Below are 20,354 nucleotides of genomic sequence, written 5' to 3'. Positions count from 1 at the left end.
TGATCCCGCTCAAGAAAAAAAGTGCATGGAGCGGCGATGAAGTTCAAAAAAAGGCAGATTGAGGACAGCTAGTCAATTTAAAGAAAAAGTAAAACATTTCTAGTGGGTTTACTGTACTACAAACGCAGTTGGCTTTCATTCCTGGCTATCAAAATAAACAAGTCATTCTTGATTTAAATGAAAGCGAAATATTATGCTAAAGAGACCTGTTGGAAAAAAAAATAAATACAAACGAACCTGTACAAAGCAGCTCCGTACTAGGTTAAGCAGTAGGCCCTTAGATCAATTGTTTACCATGACTTTTTGCATGATTCGGAAAACTGCATAATTTTTGCCCCTTTTTTAAAAGCAGCACTCCCAGCATAATCAACGCATCCGTTAGTTTTGTTGAAGCTAAGTACCATATCTATATTTTGTAACATGTGGTCATTGCTTGTTTGGCCTCAGATTGATTACGTACTTTGAATTCGGTTCATGGTTCAGTGTAGTTTCAATTTGGCAAAGTCGGAAGGGGGAGGAGATAACCGCATTACTAGGCTGGGTCTTTTGCTGTCTAAAGACCCCCTCTCTAAAGGACTGAGCACACCAAAAGTAAAGCTGATTGCGTCGGTCTCTGTTCTCTCTTTTACAGGCAAAAAAATGGCATCGAACTGGGAAACGTGATGCTAACATCTTACATTCTGACCCATAACTCACCGCTTCTAGTCTAGGATTAGTGCCTAGGTAAATTATGTTTCGTCAGAGCAAATAGGTAACTCAAAATAAAGATAACAATCAATATCAAACTTGGACTTGTTTTGTATTTCCTTTTGAAAAGCATTCTTATAGAAAAAGCGGCATAATTTTCAAAAGCGAGCATAATTTTGAGCATAATTTGGAAAAAAAAAGTGGTAATGGTAATACCCTATTATGCTGCTTTTACGAGCACATTCTAAACAATCAACCTGTATTAAGCAGTCGGTTTTCAAAGTCCCACAATTTTTCCCCTAATTATTCTAATTTATCCTTTTACACCCATATTTAGCGATAGTGGTCATTTTTTTTTAGTGGTCATTTTTGTTAAAGAGCAATTGATGATCGTAATATTGTCGGGATCCTATCCACCGACATGTCAAAGGCCTTCGCCGGACTCGTTACATCCTCCGTTGCTCTTGAGAAAGCTGGACGCATATGGCTTCTCAACGTCATCCGTCAGCTTAATAAGGTCTTACTTCACTGGAAGAAAATACAGAGTGAAAATTGGCACAGAGGTAACAAGTGAATGGAAATTTAAAGGGTTGTCTTCAAGGCTCAACATTTGGCCCTTTATTTTGGAACATGTTTCAAAATGATCTTAAAAATTTGCAAATGAACACAACTTAACGATGTATGCTGATGACCATCAGTTGTATGCAGCAGGCCAGACGGTGAATGAAGTAGAAGATACTTTAAATAAAGAAGGAGAAACCGCCATATCTACGAGTCAAATTTACTGAAAGGTAACTATGAAAAGTATCAAATCATGTGCATGGGGCCAAAGGATAAAAGCAAAGATTTGGAGATAACGGTGGCAAGTGTAAAAAAAAGTGCGGTTCTGACGTTAGACTACTGGGGCTAACAATAGACCAAAACCTGGACTTCAGTAAACATAGCAGTGAAGTATGCAAAGGAGCAGGAAGGAAAGTAGGTGTTCTAACAAGACTACGAAATAAACTATCCACCAGAGCCAAACTTATTACATACAAGTCTGCCATACTGCCTCAGCTGACGTACTGCCATATCGTCTGGAATTTTTGCCGCTCGTCGAACAACAAGAAACTGGAGCGAATTCAAGAAAGAGCTTTGAGAGCAATTTACCATAGGAAATCTGGAACCTATACACCACTTTCATAAATGGCTGCCGGATTGATATTCTTTTGTTTAAATTCAAGTTAGCCTCACTAGCCTCGCTTGAGATAATGTGTTCTTTTGAATTTTGAACCGGAGAACGAGGCCAGAAAGGCCAATTTAAATTTAAGCAAAAGAATATTAATCCGGCAGCCATTTATGAAAGTGGTCAATGACGAGTTACTAAAGTTGGCTAAGCTACCCACGTTAAGAAACAGGTGATTACAAGACATTGCTATTCTTATGTACAAAGTAAAGAATGAACTTTGTCCTTCATACATTAAAGAAATATTCCAAAACGATAACATCAACCGTTATAGCTTAAGAAACTCAGATTTTGTTATACCAAGATTCAATACCGTGACGTACGGAAAACATAACTTACGATATCTGGGTCCACTTCTCTGGTCAAGATTAGAAACGAAAGTCAGAAACTCAGAATCTTTAAATACGTTTAAAACGAAAATCCGAAAATTAGACCTAGTTGGAATGATGGAAGATAATTGTAAAAATTGTACACTATGCAGTAAATTAAGCATCTTACAGTGAGGGACTTATAAGATTTAGGATTGTAATCATAATTCTTAACTTTTAATACACTATTAGTTAGGTGTCCACAATTAGTTTACGTAAATGTAAGCTAGATCTACCCGACACGTTAATAAAGTTTTTATCTTATCGGATCTTTACCGAGTCTAGCTCTCAGCGGTCTGTTTGTATTGTCTTCCACCTTTATTGAACGGTCGCCAATCGCGGAATTACTCTTAGCCTAATAAAACTAAGAAAAATCTTTTTCCATGTTATCTCCCTTATACAAGCATAAGTAAAGTGGAGCGAAACAGCAAAAAGCGCGATGGTAGCCGCACCCCTCTTGGGGTAAAGAGAAGAGACTGCTGAAATTCAGACTATAAACTTTAGGGACTTTAAGAAACCACAGGGCGACGCCAAGGAAGACTTCGATTAAAAAATTTAATTTCTACTCTTGGTTAGAATTTCAAAAATGGCTGCTGGAGCTTACTGTCTCATACAGCGCCACAGCTCAACTTCAACATGACGTATAAAGTAGCCGCTGAGTTCCAAATGGAAGTTAAAATAATTTGCCGTCGCGGTTTCGGTTCGCAGACGACGCAAATTTTGGCCATTTCACGTTGTTGTTTTGCATAGGACGGCTGAGAAATGTACAAAGTTTCAAAACGCACGTGCTGAGCTATTGTTCTGCCAATAAGATCTCTTGTTTTTCCACGTCCTCGTTGCCGTCGCCGTCGTGGTTTCTTAAGGTCCCTTTTATTAATACGTAAACCGCAAATCGCAAACAGTTTCAAAACGGCGAAAACTGAAGAAAATGAATTTAAAAAATAATAAAATAAACATAAAGAATAACTAAATGAACATCTGGGCGAAATTTCTCTCACATTCTGTGCGAACCGAAGTAAAAAAAAAAAAAAAGACCTCCACAAAACAACGACAGCACACCGGCAAAACAAGTGTGAGAAAACTGAAGGCTTTTTTGTCACGTGACTAAGTGTGCTACTATGTACGGGGTCACGAGGCGTCAAACGCAGAGGAGAGATAAGATAAAACAAAATAAATACAACAATATAAAGGAAAACAAAGAAACAAGCTCACATCCTATTTTTGACTAAACAGTACATCTGCTCTTAAAACTTCTGTCTACTCAAATACTTCTGCAATGGCTTTGACGGTATTGGATATTCACTTCAGAAAAACACTTAATCTAGAACCACACAAATTCAATAAAAAGATAACAGAAACTTCACTTAATATTGCACCTTTGATTCCCCAGATCTGATTGTCAATTCTCCCCCGTGTCTGCTACACATTTCCATTTAAACTAATTCAGAGAACTCAGAGTAGAGGTAGATCATAGCAACAACTTCTACCTGATTAGTTGGAGTATTCTCATTACCTGTTTGCTGGCTAATCTATGGTTATTAAAGGGAGGAGTTACATGTTAATAATCACTTCTGAGAGTTATAAGGTTATGTCAGTGTTCACAGATGCCATTCAATTACAATACCATTTCACATGCATGCCAATGTGTGCTTCATACTCAGACAAAAAGGCAATAAATAATTATCATGTGAAGTCAGTCGGATAACATCAAAAAAAAATAATACCCAAGAAAAAGCACCACCAAGTATTAAGAAATTGTCACTCAAATTTGGTAGCTGAATACCTCTTCTATTTTTGGTTGAAGATGAATGGTATGCAGATCTAATAACTACAGTTAAATAACAACATATAAGTACAAATCAAAAATGAAGTTTACCAGCAGGAGGTAAAATTTCTGATATTTCTATACCCTCCATAGTTGTTCATGAAAACCACCATCCACAGGACAATTCAGCTATAATTGTCAATACCAGAAACATGCACAACTAATTAAAAATACCTTCAAAATAGCGTGATGGCCTAATTTTTTTTTCTCAGTTTATTCGAATTAAAATAATTTCGAATTGGTCTTACTTTTGAAGTTCCCTTTTTTCTTTGACTTATATCTTAGACTAGGTTTACACTAGAGGAAATTGTTCCGGATTCGTGATGAATCCGAAACGTTTTAGTACCGGATTGATTTTGCCGTTTACACGGAAGTGGACGAATCCGAAATAAAAACTCCCCGGTTTGGTCGTGTCTCCGTAGATTTTGAATCCGGAAGTTAAAGTGGGAACTTTGAATCCGATAACTTTTGAATCCGGAAAGTTTTGTCGTGTAACCGCTTTTTTTTCTCGAATCCTGATATTATTTCCGCCTGCAATCTTTTGAGTTTGCGGTGAAACCAAAATGGAGGATCTGGTGCTAACATTGCTGGCGGTCTCCGGCTGCCTAATCTTGTTGCAGGTTCAGGCGATAAATTTTATCATGTGTACCGCAGTATTTCTGAGGAAACGCAAATTATTATTGCAAGGAAGTTTAACGTCAGCCACACTTAATCGCCGACGACGTAGATGGCTTGGCATCTGTCCAACTCAAATTTGCCTCAGTGGCATCTGGATCTACTCTAGCCTTTTTTGGGGGAAGCATTTTCACTTTGTGGATCGAACGATAAAACAACACTGGGCTTGGTAACCATTCCATTTAGAATGTTCCCGGAGTTGTCGTTGTGTGTAAACGGTCAGGAATCCGAATATCCTTTCAATGTAAACGCCTACGAATCCGAATACTCCAAAATTGATGAATCTGGAAACATTTACGAATCCGGAAAACTCTCCTCTAGTGTAAACCTAGTCTTAGAAATATCAGAAACCCAGGGAATCTGAAATCTAAGTGGTTCAAAACATGCCAAAACCAATAAATGTTTCATCTACAACACAAGTATACTACTTCCTTTTATCTCTCCTTTATTTGTTTGAGCAGGTTGAATTATGGCAGCTATTTGCTGATGTAGACTTGCTATCTTCCCACCCACCCCACCCCAGGGGAGGGCATCCATCACACAGTAATCTCGTATGTGGAAAATTAACGTCTCCTACCCCAATCCTGCAGGAGACGGGACCTCCATTTATTCGTCCCTATCCGAGAAGACTAGAATATATAACCATTTCTTGATGTTATAGAAAGGTAGCAAATTCTTCTCAATTATTTTAAGACCTTGAGTGTTGGTCCGGCCGGGGCTCAAACCCTCGACCTCCCGCACAACAGTCCGGCGCACTATCCATTGGGCTAACTGGCCGGCGGTCACTGTTTCCACTCAATCTACTGGTAACATGTCAAGAACATTACATAAGTTAATTGTGAAAAAAACACCACTGGTTTGTAAAAGTACCATAGAAACAGTTTAATTGCAGGGACCTAGGACTTAATATACGCTGTAATAATACATCAATTTTTTCTAACAGATGTCTACCATAATTTTCTCTCAGCTCTTAATATGATTTTGTCCTTGTCGGCAGATAACCCTCTGTTTTCTTTGACAAAAAATTGAAAAATGCTAGGATTCCATGTCTGCGACTTGATCTTTGGCCAGCATAAGAATAGCTTGGTTCTGAAGAGACAAAAAAATATGAAAACAGAAATAAATTAAACTTGTTAACTTCACATACCAGGGCTCAACACTAATGGTAGTCAACTAGCCACACACTAGTTGAAATTCAGTTTTGGCCAGTGGTTTTCGATTCCCACTAATCAGTTTGGCTAGTCTACCAACTGAGATTGTCGCAACATCTAAAATGTCACTAGCCACCTGGCTAGTAAGTTGAATAGTTACATGTAATGTCACACCCTGCATAAGGCGAGTCTTTAAATAAAAAAGGAAAAGTGTTATCAAGATGTAGAGAGATCCACTATGTTCCTAGAAGTTGTGTTCAAGACACAAAGTAATTAAGCTGCACTCTCAGCATCAAAACACATACATACACATATATGATTTCACATCTCTCAAAGTTTAATTACAGATTTGCTAAAAATAAAAAAATAAAAAAAAGAATCGCAGCTGAGTTACAGAAACAATGAAATTGAACTTCAATGGAAAATTTAGCCTGAAATGCCCATACCCATGCCAACATACTTGGCCTGAAATGCTGTAAATGTATAATTTCCTCATTTTATTTTTTTGTGTGCACCATTATGGTTGCCTGTGTGCTATTTGGACACAATGATTAAAGACAAAAATGTTTATTATGTTTATGTACTTTTCATCACTATTTCAGTTTATTTTCTCTTAGCTGAGGGTTTTAATTAAGAAATGTGCCATTAGGAGAAAAGTTTTAAGTAACAATGAGAAAATTCCCCAAAAGTAAAATTAACAAGGCCATGAAAATTTAGTAGTAACAGAATTGCGCATGATACTGTAGGTACAAAAGTTTCTTAACTCTGATGGCTAGTAAAAACTCCGATGTAATGAACATACTGTTATATCTCTAATTATACCTGTTCTATCCTCTGGAACTGTGGATGCTGTTGGTAATACATTTTCGCTTGCCGATAAGGAAACAAAGAATGCAAATGGTAGAATCCATAAGCAGATGGTGAAGTAAGCTAGGATCTGAAATAGACAGAGTCAAGATTATGCATTTGTTCATGACCATTAGGGATGAAGGCAAAAGGACTGGATAATGGGCAAATTCATTTCATGTGAGGACAAGGTCCATAAAAATGTGAAAATATGGCCAACACCTGCTAATCTTGTGTGAACAAGCTTGGTTAATAAAGGATCCACTACCTCACTAAGTATTACAACAAACAAATGCAAAATATGGTGCCCATCTCACCCGCTTTAATTCACCTTGTCTACTCAAAATCATCAATTTACAATTAAGTAAGCACATACGTGGCTTTTTTCAGCCTTGCACACCTAACCAAATACAGCCCTCATACATACTGTAAATTATTGACTGGCAATTTTCATGCACACAGGGCTACATTGGTCCAATGATAACATGTATTCTTTGACTGAACAGGAGCCTGGAGAGCTGGGCATCTTTTCTTTCAAGACATTTTGCCTGTGCTTCTTTACAGTTTTTCATTCCAGAAAAGTTTAAATTGAACCAAAAAAATAACAACAACACTATATAGTTTAAAAAAGAACTAGTAAATCCTATATCTTTCTTTTTCCCAGAAGTTTATTTGTAAACCTTCTCCTTCTATACATGTCCTACACTTAGTCCATCTTTCCTTAAATTACTCTTGATCAACAGCAAAACTGCATTACCTCAGAAAATGGATACCAAACGGAGGAAAAGTGGTCAAATGCCAAGTAGTGATTGACAAAAACCATAGCTGAAAATTCAGTAAGAAAATAGTTCTCAACGTTATTTTTTTCAAGTTGACAAATTATTCCTCTTTAAGTATACCCTTTTATACTAGTTTGGAGGATACTTGTTAGTTATTGGAAAACAACATATATTAACCTGATGCACTATGATCCAGTTAACAAATAGGTTCCACGTGGATCACATGTGACATCAAAATCTGGCACATTTGCCTGTGCCGGAGGAAGGCGTAGTGTGCCAATTGCTTGTTCTTACCACATTCCAATTTTTTCTGTGATTTAGTGCAGCTACTAAACAGACCCAGAGCAACATAGGATCTATTTGTTTGACGTCATAATGATAAAATAGCAAAATGTTGTTATTCATGGTGACACCATTTACACTGTATGTGTCTGTCCTCCAATAATAATAATAATAATAATGATAATATTAACACCTTTATTTAGACACGATAATGTTTAAAGCTGAACAGCTTGTGAAGTTGTGTGTAAATCCAAATAAAGTCTAAATTAAATAAATTCAAATGATGATGGTTTTTGAGGAGAGGGGAAAACCGGAGTACCCAGAGAAAAACCTCTCGGAGCAGAGTACAGAACCAACAAACTTAATCCACTTATGATGCTGGGTCCAGGAGTCAAACCTGGGACACATTGGTGGAAGGTGAGCACTCTCACCACAACGCCAACCCTGCTCTCCCCTGTAGATCAATAATAAGTAATGACCACTCAAAAAGCTAGTAGAATTTAGCTTAACATCCGAAAAAAACTTTCATAACAAAATTCAATGGCAAGAGGGTTGTGTTAAGTAAGAGAAGAATAATCTTCATGTCTACATGTATCTAAAAATTGCTTACACCATCAAAATTCATTGAGATAATCCTGTGCACAAGTACCTGAGGTACTAGTACTGCAGTTGGGAGTTGGTCAGTTCCTCCAAGTGCAAGCCTGTTGGCAGACAGTTGGTACCTGGGACAGATCCATGATTTAGTCAAGGGGGTTTGGAGAATTGTCTGAGGGCATGCTCCCCTGGTAGATTTTGAATATTAGGTCTTCAGAAACATGACTTCCAGCATTCTGGTGGAAAATTTAGGGGGTTCAACTTAACCAACCGAACCTCCCCTGGATCTGCCCCAGGGTACAAATTTTAAAATGTCTCCATACAATAACTTACCAACTCCCCCTAAAAACACTGGAGATGTCAGCTCAATAAATGGAAAATCTTTAAGAAGCAGGAAATATAGCCCATTGGTAAAGAGTCCTGCAATTATTATCAAGAGAGGAAAGCTTTCTAGCACAAGAAGTCCTATGTAAACCAGAGTTGTCACCTGTAGAGAACAAAAACAAGGAAGCTAATTGTTAATTCTTTAAAAATATAATGTCTTCCCTTGATGTTTAAGAGAGCTTCTAGCCCAGCTATGCCAGGAAAAAAAATCCTTGTCTGTTTCAGAGATTGAATACAGACTGATAAACTAACAGGCACACAGACAAACAAGTTACAAAATGTAGAGGTGTCTAAGGTAAAATTTCACCCACTGCAGCAGTGTGGAAATTCGTGGCAAACATTCACCATAAACTATTTTTTTTTAATAAAAAAAAATTGGTAGACATTTTATGAATAAGCTAGGGCTCAATCTATACCTATTAGAAAACTTGAATGAGTAGAGGGGAGACAGGTTGCATGAAAAGAATATATTTCCTACAAGATGTGGGACTGACATGGCATCTTATGGCCTTGGTATATGTCTCATTGTAACATTACTCTAAAGCATCATTATCACTAGGGGATTTATTCTATAAAGCTTGACATGTTAGTTAGGGCAACTTGATAAATCTTTCATAACTTTCAATCCCAAGGGTTCATCAACAATAATTTCTTTTACATTATCACTCCATTGTAAAACAGAGAGCCATGTTGAGTAGAGAGAGGAACATCAACTAAGGTCAGGTCATCAGAGCTACAGTTATAAGAGATGTGTAGAAGACACTAAGGTGAGTACATAATTATTGAGAACTTGGGTACTGTGAAAAGGATACCAGTTCTTGTCTGCACCCTATACAACGAAAAATGGTTTACACATGTATTTTTGCTTAAGTATCAGCGACTGAATCCTTCAACTGCCTCAAATAAAACTGCAAAAATGTAGAGCTTTTTTTCCAACAGCCTAAAAAATGCAAAACATTATATGCAACGCCTGACAGTCGAAAAAGGTGAGCTATATATGACTACAGCATCTAGTAAACTTCTTTTCTTTTCAATTTCTGGTGGTTTTTCACGGCTTTTAGGACGCGTAATTTTCAGGCTAACATTGTATCCTAAACAATTTCCAATTCACACTCTTTAAACAATAATTTTGAGCTTACTTAAATGTATACTGTGTCGCTCAATTTCCACCTGCAAGTTAAGTACTACACGTATTATTCAATTCCATCTCTCTCGCACTCCAGATGTCTACATTTTACGACTTACCGCTACCATACCCTTAATCACTTTCGCTGTTAGTACAGTGTATTCCTCCACAAGTTCGGCGAGGTAAAATAGGGCAGCAGCTTTGGAAAGATTGTGGAAAAAAAAAAAACAGACAAGCGTGAACACCCACTGACGATATTTACAATCTCAAAACACTGCCAAAGAGTGTATCTGGGAAACGCCAGAATCGCTTTGAAAGTACCTAATGCAAGAGTCAAGAAGAGAACATGGAAGATCATAGAAAACCAGCTTAAAATGTAAAGAAACATCTCGAATCAGTAAATAATCGAGCGATTCTCTGCCAGGTATCAACACCAAAATTCTGCAAACGTGCAATCTGTGCAGCTGTGTAGCCACTCCTTTGGTCCTCATCCAATTTATAGGCCCGCATTGCATGCATATTGAGCAAAGAAAAAAGGTACACAGCAACTTTTGAGGAATCATATTTTTTCGGACTTATGCTCCTTTGTCGGAGATTTCTGATAGAAACCACTCTAATTTTCTGGCTTGATCACATGAATAAGAAATTCACTAAATCAAAAGCTTTTATTTTTAATTGTTTTTAACTATTCATGAAAAATGGCAACTTGAACAAATCAAATTACTCTATTTATTTCCTTTAACACCTTGATAAATTTCTTTATATTCTTTAATTCCTAGTTTGGAGTTTCAATTTCATTAATGTTTCCTCCGGCTGTTTTTCATATTCTTTACTTGTTTTCTGGCAAATCTTCACGAAAATTGCAATTTAACCAACGTGAAAATGAACTTAAAAGGATAATAGTAAATAGTTCCGACCTGAAATCAGTCAAAAGTTTTATTCTGAATGAACCTAAATAAAGTTCCAGTTCCGGTACGTTATAAAACTAATCTCTCAAAAAGTTTACATAAAACGATGTTGCATTCAAAATTGTCTCCAAGACTCAAGCAAGATGATCCAATCACTTTGGGTCAGTTATTTATTTTTGTTATTACGGGTTGACCTGGACGCTAGTAAGCAAAAATAGATAGCAAACAATTGAGCGATCATTTTCTAGTGACCATCGCGATTTTCCATTTCATATTTTTCTTAGTCACACAAGGACTGCAACAATCATGGGACAATAGGAAGTACACCGTTCTAATCTGTATGGAAAACAAATGATCGAGAAGAAAAACTTGAAATAATACATGAAATGATATTTTCCGTTTACCAAAATATCTTTGAAAAACATTGATTATTAGTCTTTGAAATATACGCGTCATACATGGTATAAGTGGCCAAAGAGCCCAACAGGCATGCAAGAGTTAATTTCCGCTTCGAACGGGTGACACAATTGGAGTTGATCTGACCCTCTGGGCATCACCTGAATCGTATCACGAAATGAAATATTTCAGCCTCTTTGAGAGGGTTCAATATCTTTTCTTGGTCAGCAATCGGTTAGATAAAAATTTTTATCGCTTTTTCGGGCATTGTAGTGCATATTGCGAGTTTAAATGGAGATTCGTGATGGTGGGCTAAAATGCTCGCACACTTGCGTGATTGTACAGCCGGCTGTTTTGCTGTCATTTTTTTCACTTTTCGTTTTCTCTATGCCCTCCAAAATGATTTTAATAATAATAGAGTTTATGAACTTGGTCATAGATATGTGTTGGGCCCTTTTCAGAGTCATATTAACCCACGCTTTGCGGGTCGGGTTAAAATGGCTTTGAGTCGAACCCAAAAAATTTTATGCCCACGAACATAAACTCTATTGTTTCAACTATCGTTACCTCGCAAACAGATAAGAATCATTCCTGAAATTACTGCATTTAGATTGACTTTAAAACCTCTGCGTGTTTCATTTCATCTCAAATTACCAACAGTCACGTTTTTAGTTTATCATCCATTGGAGAATTGTAGCAATCGCATTTCTTCCGATCTGTCCCGAATACCTGAATTTTTTGCCAGTAGTTTCAGATTGTATATGTTTTGATTCGAAAAGAAACACGTATTTGCAAGGAAGATTATAGTTCTTTGCATTTTTTTTTCAATTTAATATTTCAAAAAAAAAAAAAAAAAAAAAGGAAAAGAAATCGGCTAAAAAGACTAAAAGAGATGTCATCTGAAATCACGATCCTCTTTTCATTTTCTAAAACATTGACACTAACATTTTTGATTATTTATACTTTCATAATTTCAGATTGCAACAACAGCAGTTACAATAGTTTGCGCACGATGTAGGTTATATGTTGCGTGTATGGGGTCTTGTTTCTAACTCTGAAAACCCTGAACATAAACAAAATAATTACTACCTAAAAATGGATGATATCAAGATCAGAGAGTGATGGGAAGCTAATTCATAATACCATGTAAATATATATCTTGGAAGTTCTCCTACAGTTGATGCGAAACCCAGAAAATGCTAAGATTGTCAATAAACTAATACCTTTCCTTATTTACAACAAGTAGTTTATTTATAATTTCTTATCATTGAAACAAAATTTCAAATTTTTATGGACAATGGACATTTTAGTAGAAGAAGTAAACCTTTATTGAAATTTTCTCGTTGATTCGCATTTATTCATGTCAAATCTAGTTCTGGGAACTCCTCCTTCTTCTGGTTCACCCAAAGTCATTTATTTGCAATAAAATCGACAAATTGCTGATGCGCACATCTGTTATTGACTAAAAAAAAATAAAAGAATAAAACAAAAAAGAGCACAGTTGATACGATATTTAATTGACTGCATTTACACTAATTGCTACACTTTGAATTATAATATTTCAAATGTAACAAAATGTAAGGCATTTAACATCGCAGCGCACTTAAAAGCCATAACTGACCTGAATTTTACTATCTCTGAATTTTTTCCTTCAAATAAAAACGTATTTTTCAGTTATATGTTTTTCTGTGTCCAACTGATCTGTGAACAGAGCTAGCCAAATAAATAAACGCCTCTACATTTCCTGGCCATTTCTTCAGGTCACCCTTTACTTAATTAAATCGAAGATTTTTTCAATTAGCTTTCACTCTCCTCCTTTGTGATGAATGCGTTTAGAGACCGGAGAGGAATCTCATCGAATGTCACTTGCAGTAAATGTGACTTGTCCGAGTGTGACGTCAAACCAATACGCCGCCAAAGGGTTCTTTTTGTCTTGGACCCGGTTCTTTTTCCGAGGATGAGTGATGTGTTTGTGAAATCTTGACATCCTCGAAATAAAACAACGGAGGTAAAACACAGAAAGAAAGACCACATTTACACTTTAGAGATGGCCGCCTAATTACGAGAAGGAAATTTTAACCATTCCAACGGTCAAAATTAGCGGTTCCCGATCGTTAAACGAGTTCTAGTCAACCCACGAAAAACGTATATTTTGGGCTTGTGATAGTTTGACGCAAATTCGATTTTAAAATAGTCGCCAAGCGTAGAATTCTTTTGATCGGTATTTTCTGGAAAACGATATTTCAGCGTTTTCCTGTGGATGAAACAATGTTTAAAGTTTTACTCATGTTCGTTCTCGTAAATTGTCATTTATCTTGTTGCTCCTTTGAGGACGAAGAGTTCATCGAAAAAGTCCAGGAAGGACATTTCAACATGAAATGCGAGAAAATGGTATGTAGAGAGTTTTATTATTTTTTCCCCTAAATCGAGTTTTGATATATAATGTTTCTTATAACTATGTCCATTACTCCAGTTACTTTAATCGTTCCTTTATCATTAACAGTTATTTTTAAACGCAAGACTCTTACAATTTATAAAATGAATTTTTATCTTTACATGTGTCTTCCTCAAAAGTACGGTCACCCGTTGCCGATGAATGTGAGTAGCATGGACTTTTTTTGTTTTTTTTCTTTACCTAATTTTAGACTAGATTTAAACTGACGTAGAGAGCAGAACAGAAACATAATCCTATAAACTACCTTAGCGGGCGAAGATGGCATTCTATCAAATATTCCATCGCGAATAGTCGATTTTATTTCTTGTGATATCATTGCACCATTTTATCATACTTGAATCATAACAGGCTTAAGAAATGCAGAGCAGCGTGTGCCTTTTTATGGTTGCTGCTCTTTTTATCGTCTACATAATACGTCGCTTTGTGAGCATGATTTTCCAGTCTTTTGTCTCGGCATCAACTGAGCAAGATATGTTAATTTATTATCATGTTTTTGAATGAATGTTTAGGTTTGATTATTTAGTATATATTTTTCTTCTCCTTCTCGCTCAGAAAACCACAAGAATTGCGGCTTTTTAAATATACCTTCGCCCTGAGAAGAATTTTCGCTGTTAGCTAGAATCAATAATTATTTCAGTCATCAGTTGACCATTGGATAAACTTTCTCTTTGTAAGCTTTGCAGTTATTCCCGAATTCTTGGTGTGATGAAGACACCTTTCACCAAAACTCGTCTCGAAATCAGAATCGGAACAATGACAATGAACAGAAAAATTACTCAGGAAAACATTGCGTGCGAAAAGCTGGCTTTTTCTGTCGTTCAAATTTCTTTTACCTCAAACCTGTGAAAAGTTATTTGACAGTACTGTAAATTATGGCAATATAGGACTGTAATTAAGGAAGATGAATATGAAAATTTCTAGAAAACAGGAAATAGGCATTGACACAAAAATTTACAACAATGTACCAGCAATCACAAAGACCCTCACGTTTTCCAAATTAGGATAATTTTAAATTTGTCTGAAAAACTTCCTCTTGCCTTACGTTTACCCTTCGAAAAATCTCGTCTCTATGAAATTTAAACTTTATGAAATCTGATTTCATTTAATGCGAACGTTTCTAATGGTGCTAAAAAATTTCTGAAACACCCTTTGGTAATGAATGTGTTTTGCCATCATATAAAAAACATCTTGAGGATTTTGTGACGGATCATGCCCTCAAAAGATCGACTCATGCTTTAATGTGAAATTTTGTTTTTTAAACCTTGTATTTGGTTGGTTTGAAAATATTTTTCTAGCCCCAAGTCATAGAACGTCGCATGGTTCTTTTGATCAGCTCGCTCTGAAGCAGCCGCGACATATACTGCACCAAATGTAGTCAATAGCTGCAACTACTCAAATATACCAAATGTGCCACCAACGTTTAGATAGAGTTTGTATTTCGCTCATTTCGCTCTCTGGTAGACACACCACGCTTCTTGAACGGTGTTAGGAGTGAAGAGGCTCTATCAAGAGTCACCAGTAATGCGCGCGATGCAACTGAATCAAAGAAGGAAACGCCAAAATGAATTCAGTTCTATTCGGGTAAATAAAGAAAAAATGCCTTGAGCCGGACTCTTACTTGTGATTGTTGTAAACATTACAGAGAATCTTTTCCCGAAAAAACTCTCAGTTCAGTTAGATCTTTTGAGCCGGATGTACCAAATTCTTAAAATAGGACTTCATATGATCATTGAGAATCTACGTCGCGCTTCAGTTTTTCTGTAATCACTGTAATTGCCAGATTTTCTCTCATTACTCTTTTGTCCCTCAACCACCGTTCTAAGCCTTAGCCGGGAGCGTTTCAAGAAACGTAACGCCGAGTTTATGGGGTATTTTAGCATTTGCTTGTCAGTGAACAAAAATAACTGCAATATCGTCTCCTTGTGAGCTAAAAAGGACGTTGTAAGCGGGATGTCTTTGGAAGGTGTTCACTGAATGCCTTCTAAACACTTCTCAGTTAGCTTCTACGTGTAGACCGGTTGGAACATTCTTGATGGCAAAAGAATCTTTTACTGAAAAACAGATTTAGATTACAGTTCAAGACATCGATGTTTGAGACTTTCTGTGATAGCAGACGACTCCTAAAAGCTGATAGAACATTCACTCGGTTTTTTTTTTTTTTTTTAGTTTCACCTGTCCGGGAATACATGAAGAAAAAGGATTAGTGTTTCTTGTTTGTATGCAAGTGAGCTTCAGCTCGATACAAAAAGTTTAAATTCATCATATTAGATATTTATGTACATGTCTCTTCATTTCAATGGATGAATAGAATGGTTTGGGTTAACCGAAGGCCAAGCTGCCGTTCTAAAGGGGAGTCAGCTTAGACCATTAGGATGTTGTATTGAATATTTGATTGAAAAGAGGTTTGTACCGATCAATTGCGCCGAACGGATACCTTTTTCCCTTCAAGAAACATTGGTTTCCACCACTGGGAAATCATACAGAACACTGTTTAAAACTCTAAAAAAGGGAACTCCAAAAACGATCGTAGTTGATGTAGACAGTTTTTAATTTGAGATCTGATTTTGGGTAGCAGTACGATGGTTATGGAAAAACGGACTAAAAGTTTGAACGGCTAGCAAGTTTGAACTCAAATTGTCACTTCTTTACCCCTTTTTCATACTTATGAATGATATTTTGGAAAATTTCTGTTAGTACCAAAGCAGCTTAAACCCTGAAGTAAAAAAAAAACAAAAAAGATGCAATATAAAAGAATGGAACAGTTGAACACTTCTTCAAATTATCCACTGACTGTACGCTCGACTTGAAATTGGATATGATTCGAAAAATGATGACATGTAGAAGTTAGCAGCTAGGCCTAAGATTTACAGTCAAAGAGGTATCAAATGGTCCTTTTGAGCATTTTTGAGCATCTAAGCACTTCGTTTCATTTTCCCAGCACGAACGGATCAAATTTATATTGCGTGCAACTCTAGTACTTCTTGCAGGGTTTATACCTAACATCGCGTTTCTTATGTTACATTATTTTCCTCGCTACACATGGCGATATCGGAAAAAACACCGCTTTGGCACATTGAGATCAGGGGTTTTTTATTTTTAGAAGTTTGGCATGTAAAGCGCTACCTATTTTTTTTTTTTTTTTTTTTTTTTTATATATATATATGGCAAAAATCCGTGGAGACCTTCTCAGGCCGGGAGAATCCTCGATTGTACCTTAAGCGAAATTATGTGCACTTCTGAAAAACAAAGCATTTGGCAATGGCGAATTTTCTCCGAAAATTTAGCAAAAATCGAATGTACCAGGACTACTGCTAAAATTTAACGGAAGTGCATGAAGCCTCACTATGTAGGAGAGGAAATTAGATGGAGAAATCCACTGAAAAGTACCGGTATTTTTCAGTTTTGCTTATAATTGATGGACATGCTTCTCCATTTTTCCAGAGAGTGCATGACCAAAGGGCTTCGGCAATCAGCTCTCGGAATAGCAAATGTAAACACGGGATAGAAGCCGGAAATTACCAATACATCGCATCGGTAACAAAAGACTTAAAACTCGCAAGCGTTTATGATGCTTTTGTCGATAGCTAAAAGATCTATCCTTTTTGTTCGCATGGAGTAGAAAAAAATGAGAATGAAACTTTCTGCCGAGTATACTGATGACTTGGGTGTCCATTTAAAGCTATCCGATTGAAAAAGTGGCAATTAATCGCTGTCATTGGATAAATCAGCAATGTCCCGGACCTTCAATAATCTCTGTGCATAGAATAGCTGCATGATAATAGTAATCTTGCATAATAATAATAGTCTAGCATAAGAAGATGAAGATCATTTTGATGATAAATTTAGAGATAAGAAAAGTAAGAGACATCTTGAAAGACAATACTAAGCCTGATGTACCGGTTCAACTTTTTCGCCATCTTGGGAATTTAATTTACCACTAATTTTCTTTTCTGAAATTGTATTTTTCAACTGCCGAAGTTCGGTGGTCTATTGCTCAATACTGATTGGCAAACATTCTATGAAAAACAGATATGAGCGATCTTCGATTACTCCACGCATGACCAACCTTTTTAAATAATGGACTCACCAAAGCCCTTGAGCTTGAAATGAACGGTTTATCTGTTATAAAAGCATTCACTGACCAAATGTAACGTATTTGCAAGTTGCGCAATTTTTGGTTGGAGATTTTTACATCTTGTCGGTAATTCCACAGGTTACCGGGATCAAGGGAAGCCTTCGTCCTTTCAGCTGTGGGAACAAGTGTTTAAATGTAAGTCACTGAGTTGAAAGTACTACAGCATTTTTCCACACACACAACTTCTAGTAGAGGTCATTTGCGGATCGAATGAGGGGTTTTTTTTTTCTCCTTTTCGTGGCTTTTGATGTTACTTTCTGTTCAAGTAAATCATTTTCATACTGAGTATTAGATTGAAGTTCAAATAATATCGAAATAAGGCAATGTATTAACCTGTATGACCATTGAAAAGCAAGAAATTTTAAACCGTACATAATCTCTTGTTGTAAGGCAATTGTCCTTTGAGTGTTAATTTGTGATTGGTCTGAAAATCCAAGATGCGAACAGTTTTCCGGGAGTGAAGCTCGAGGAGAATTGTGAGCTTCGTGGTACTGAAAATATCCAAGGAAAAATATATGAGCACATTTTGGCGCCAAATGGAGGCTGTTGTGTTTATTATTCTTCAAATATTCGTTCACGTTTTTGGTATCTGGTGCGACTTTATGAACAAACAGAATGCCCCTTCTTTTGAAAAAACCACAAAACCGCTCTCTCATCTTAAATTAAAATTTAAACGAAGACTTATCTTGGTGGACGTAAGGTTTGAAAATTGGGGAATATCACTTAGGGTATCATCAGATATTCACCAGTCTTAGCTGAGGAATATTCGGTCAGGTGATGCGTTTAGACCAATCGTTAGCACGCAAAAAATATTGATGGATAATATTGTTTGATATCTGTTGCCAGACGACAACAAGTTATCACTGAGTCGTAATAGAGAATTTTTCAATCATTGTGTTGAAAGTGATGTGTGATTGTATCAGTTTTGTTTTACTTCGCTCTGTGATTGGTCCAGAAAACTTGCACCACTCTTTCTCAACTAATTAAACCAGAAACTAAATCCAATCCCAATAAAAGTTTGATTTTAAAAGGGCTGGAAAACGCGGCGACCAACTTAAAAGTTTTCCCGCCCTTTACACAGTTTTGTCGATTACATTGAATTTTTATTGGCCCTATATGGTGTTCTCCTTCCAATGATTGGCTGTAGTGATTAATTTGGTTTTGGTCTTACAAAACCCAACTAAAAAACGCTCTATTGTGAAAGTGCTGTTTTGGCCGAATTTGAAGTTCCACAGTGACAAGGCTACTGACACCACTCTCCCTCGTTACAGTGCAAGTCGCCATTCAAGTTTCATGCAACAACTGTGAAAGACTGTAAAGCTGAATGCAATCAAGTAAGTACTTAGTTATAACCACTTGTTATAGAAATTGATATGAGGCTTCTTTATGTCAAACGAACTTTAGTACATGTTTATTGATGCGGTAACCAAGCTGCAAGGACCTGTTTCTTTAAAGTCACTCTAGTAACCGGGCCCTAAAAGCTGAGCAGTGGTACTAATCGCTTCGATCATGTTTTGGATAAGCTTCGGCTGGAAAAGCAACTTGGTTCGAGTACAGACTTGGCCTAAACTTACATTGAGTCAGGTAGCATTCAATTATAACGCTGTTTTTGAAACCTGTCCCCATTTCAGACTAGCAGTGGTGACCCGTGTGAACAAGGATGCGAGTTTCTTCACAGCGTTATTAATTCAGGTAGCGATCACGAAGACACTTGTTTTTAGATGGATATAATAGGGAAACGCACCTTTGATTTAGGAAAGAAGCTACCACCTGCCACTTGCCATACAAAAATAATATAAAGAACTTCAATTGAGAACGAGAGCCAAGGGAATTATGACGACAATATTTCTCAAGTTGATTTCCACAGCTGAAAATTTCTAAGATTGATTTCAATTAATTATTTCCCCTTAAGGGAAAGGAGGAAGATTGGAGGGAGATCATATAGTTTTCAGGGGGGAAGAGAGGGGGGATCAGGTTACTTCCAATGATGGGGGGAACCTAAGAATATTTGAGAGCTTTATGGGGGGATAGGGTAAGTTTTATTATGACATTTTATGATGTGACGTGAAGTTTTATTGGCTTGATTGGTATGGCCCTGCACTACCATACAATTAAACCAGTCCAACATGCAGGATTTTATTTCAACTGTGTGGAGAATATGCTGTCTTACGAATGATTTCTGGAATTGATAAGATGATTTTCGGATGAAGAAGATGAACCGCTGGCCACTTTTTTTTTCACGCTCAGGCACTTTTGACTCAATTTTTTGTTTTCATCTCGTATCTGCCTCCGCTGCCCAGAACAAAGCAAAAATGACTATGCACGGCAACAAAAAAATTTCTCAGCAGACTATGTAAACAGTCATGCCCAGATTTTGTTTCATTTCTTTCTTTGTAAACTGTCAGATGCAATGCGCTGGGTCAGGATACTCTACAAAGTGTTGTAAAGCTCACCAGGGAAAATAGAATTAAAATTGCTTCATAAACACATTATTAGTTTCGTTATCAAAATAGCTCTA

At 36.7% G+C, this 20,354-nt stretch overlaps 2 protein-coding genes across 2 annotated transcripts in view; one reads left to right on the top strand and one right to left on the bottom strand.

Annotated features, from left to right (window-relative positions):
* Positions 1-5,637: 5,637 nt before the first annotated feature.
* LOC111336027 (protein TEX261) lies at positions 5,638-10,422 on the bottom strand. The gene is made up of 6 exons (XM_022942043.2): positions 10,264-10,422; positions 10,062-10,141; positions 8,766-8,919; positions 7,535-7,602; positions 6,754-6,868; positions 5,638-5,869 (listed from the first exon to the last, which is right to left on the bottom strand). Exons 1-6 carry the CDS (start codon positions 10,328-10,330, stop codon positions 5,751-5,753), a joined length of 603 nt encoding a protein of 200 aa, XP_022797778.2. The 5' UTR covers positions 10,331-10,422; the 3' UTR covers positions 5,638-5,750.
* A 2,844-nt stretch (positions 10,423-13,266) lies between these two features.
* LOC111336020 (uncharacterized) overlaps positions 13,267-20,354 on the top strand; it is a 38,610-nt gene continuing 31,522 nt past the window's right edge. The window contains exons 1-5 of the mRNA XM_088753844.1: positions 13,267-13,637; positions 13,821-13,844; positions 17,915-17,971; positions 19,108-19,170; positions 19,468-19,528. Coding sequence (XP_088609970.1) covers positions 13,515-13,637; positions 13,821-13,844; positions 17,915-17,971; positions 19,108-19,170; positions 19,468-19,528 — 328 coding nt within the window. The 5' untranslated portion in view covers positions 13,267-13,514. The remainder of the gene's footprint in view (positions 13,638-13,820; positions 13,845-17,914; positions 17,972-19,107; positions 19,171-19,467; positions 19,529-20,354) is intronic.

This window comes from Stylophora pistillata, chromosome 1, assembly GCF_964205215.1.
Source record: "Stylophora pistillata chromosome 1, jaStyPist1.2, whole genome shotgun sequence".
In the NCBI taxonomy this organism is placed as follows: domain Eukaryota; kingdom Metazoa; phylum Cnidaria; class Anthozoa; order Scleractinia; family Pocilloporidae; genus Stylophora; species Stylophora pistillata.
Note: the sequence above shows the minus strand (reverse complement) of the source record. Positions and strands in the feature narration are given on the sequence as shown.

What these genes read in the sequence shown, in the direction of transcription:
- LOC111336027 (XM_022942043.2), bottom strand. Translation starts at nt 10,330, where the DNA reads ATGTTTCTTTACATTTTAAGCTGGTTTTCTATGATCTTCCATGTTCTC. An exon ending in CTTCTTGACTCTTGCATTAG is followed by an intron (nt 10,142 to 10,263) that starts GTACTTTCAAAG and finishes ATCTTTCCAAAG; the next exon opens with CTGCTGCCCTATTTTACCTC. An exon ending in AGTGTTTTTAGGGGGAGTTG is followed by an intron (nt 7,603 to 8,765) that starts GTAAGTTATTGT and finishes CTGAATTTTCAG; the next exon opens with CTATGGTTTTTGTCAATCAC.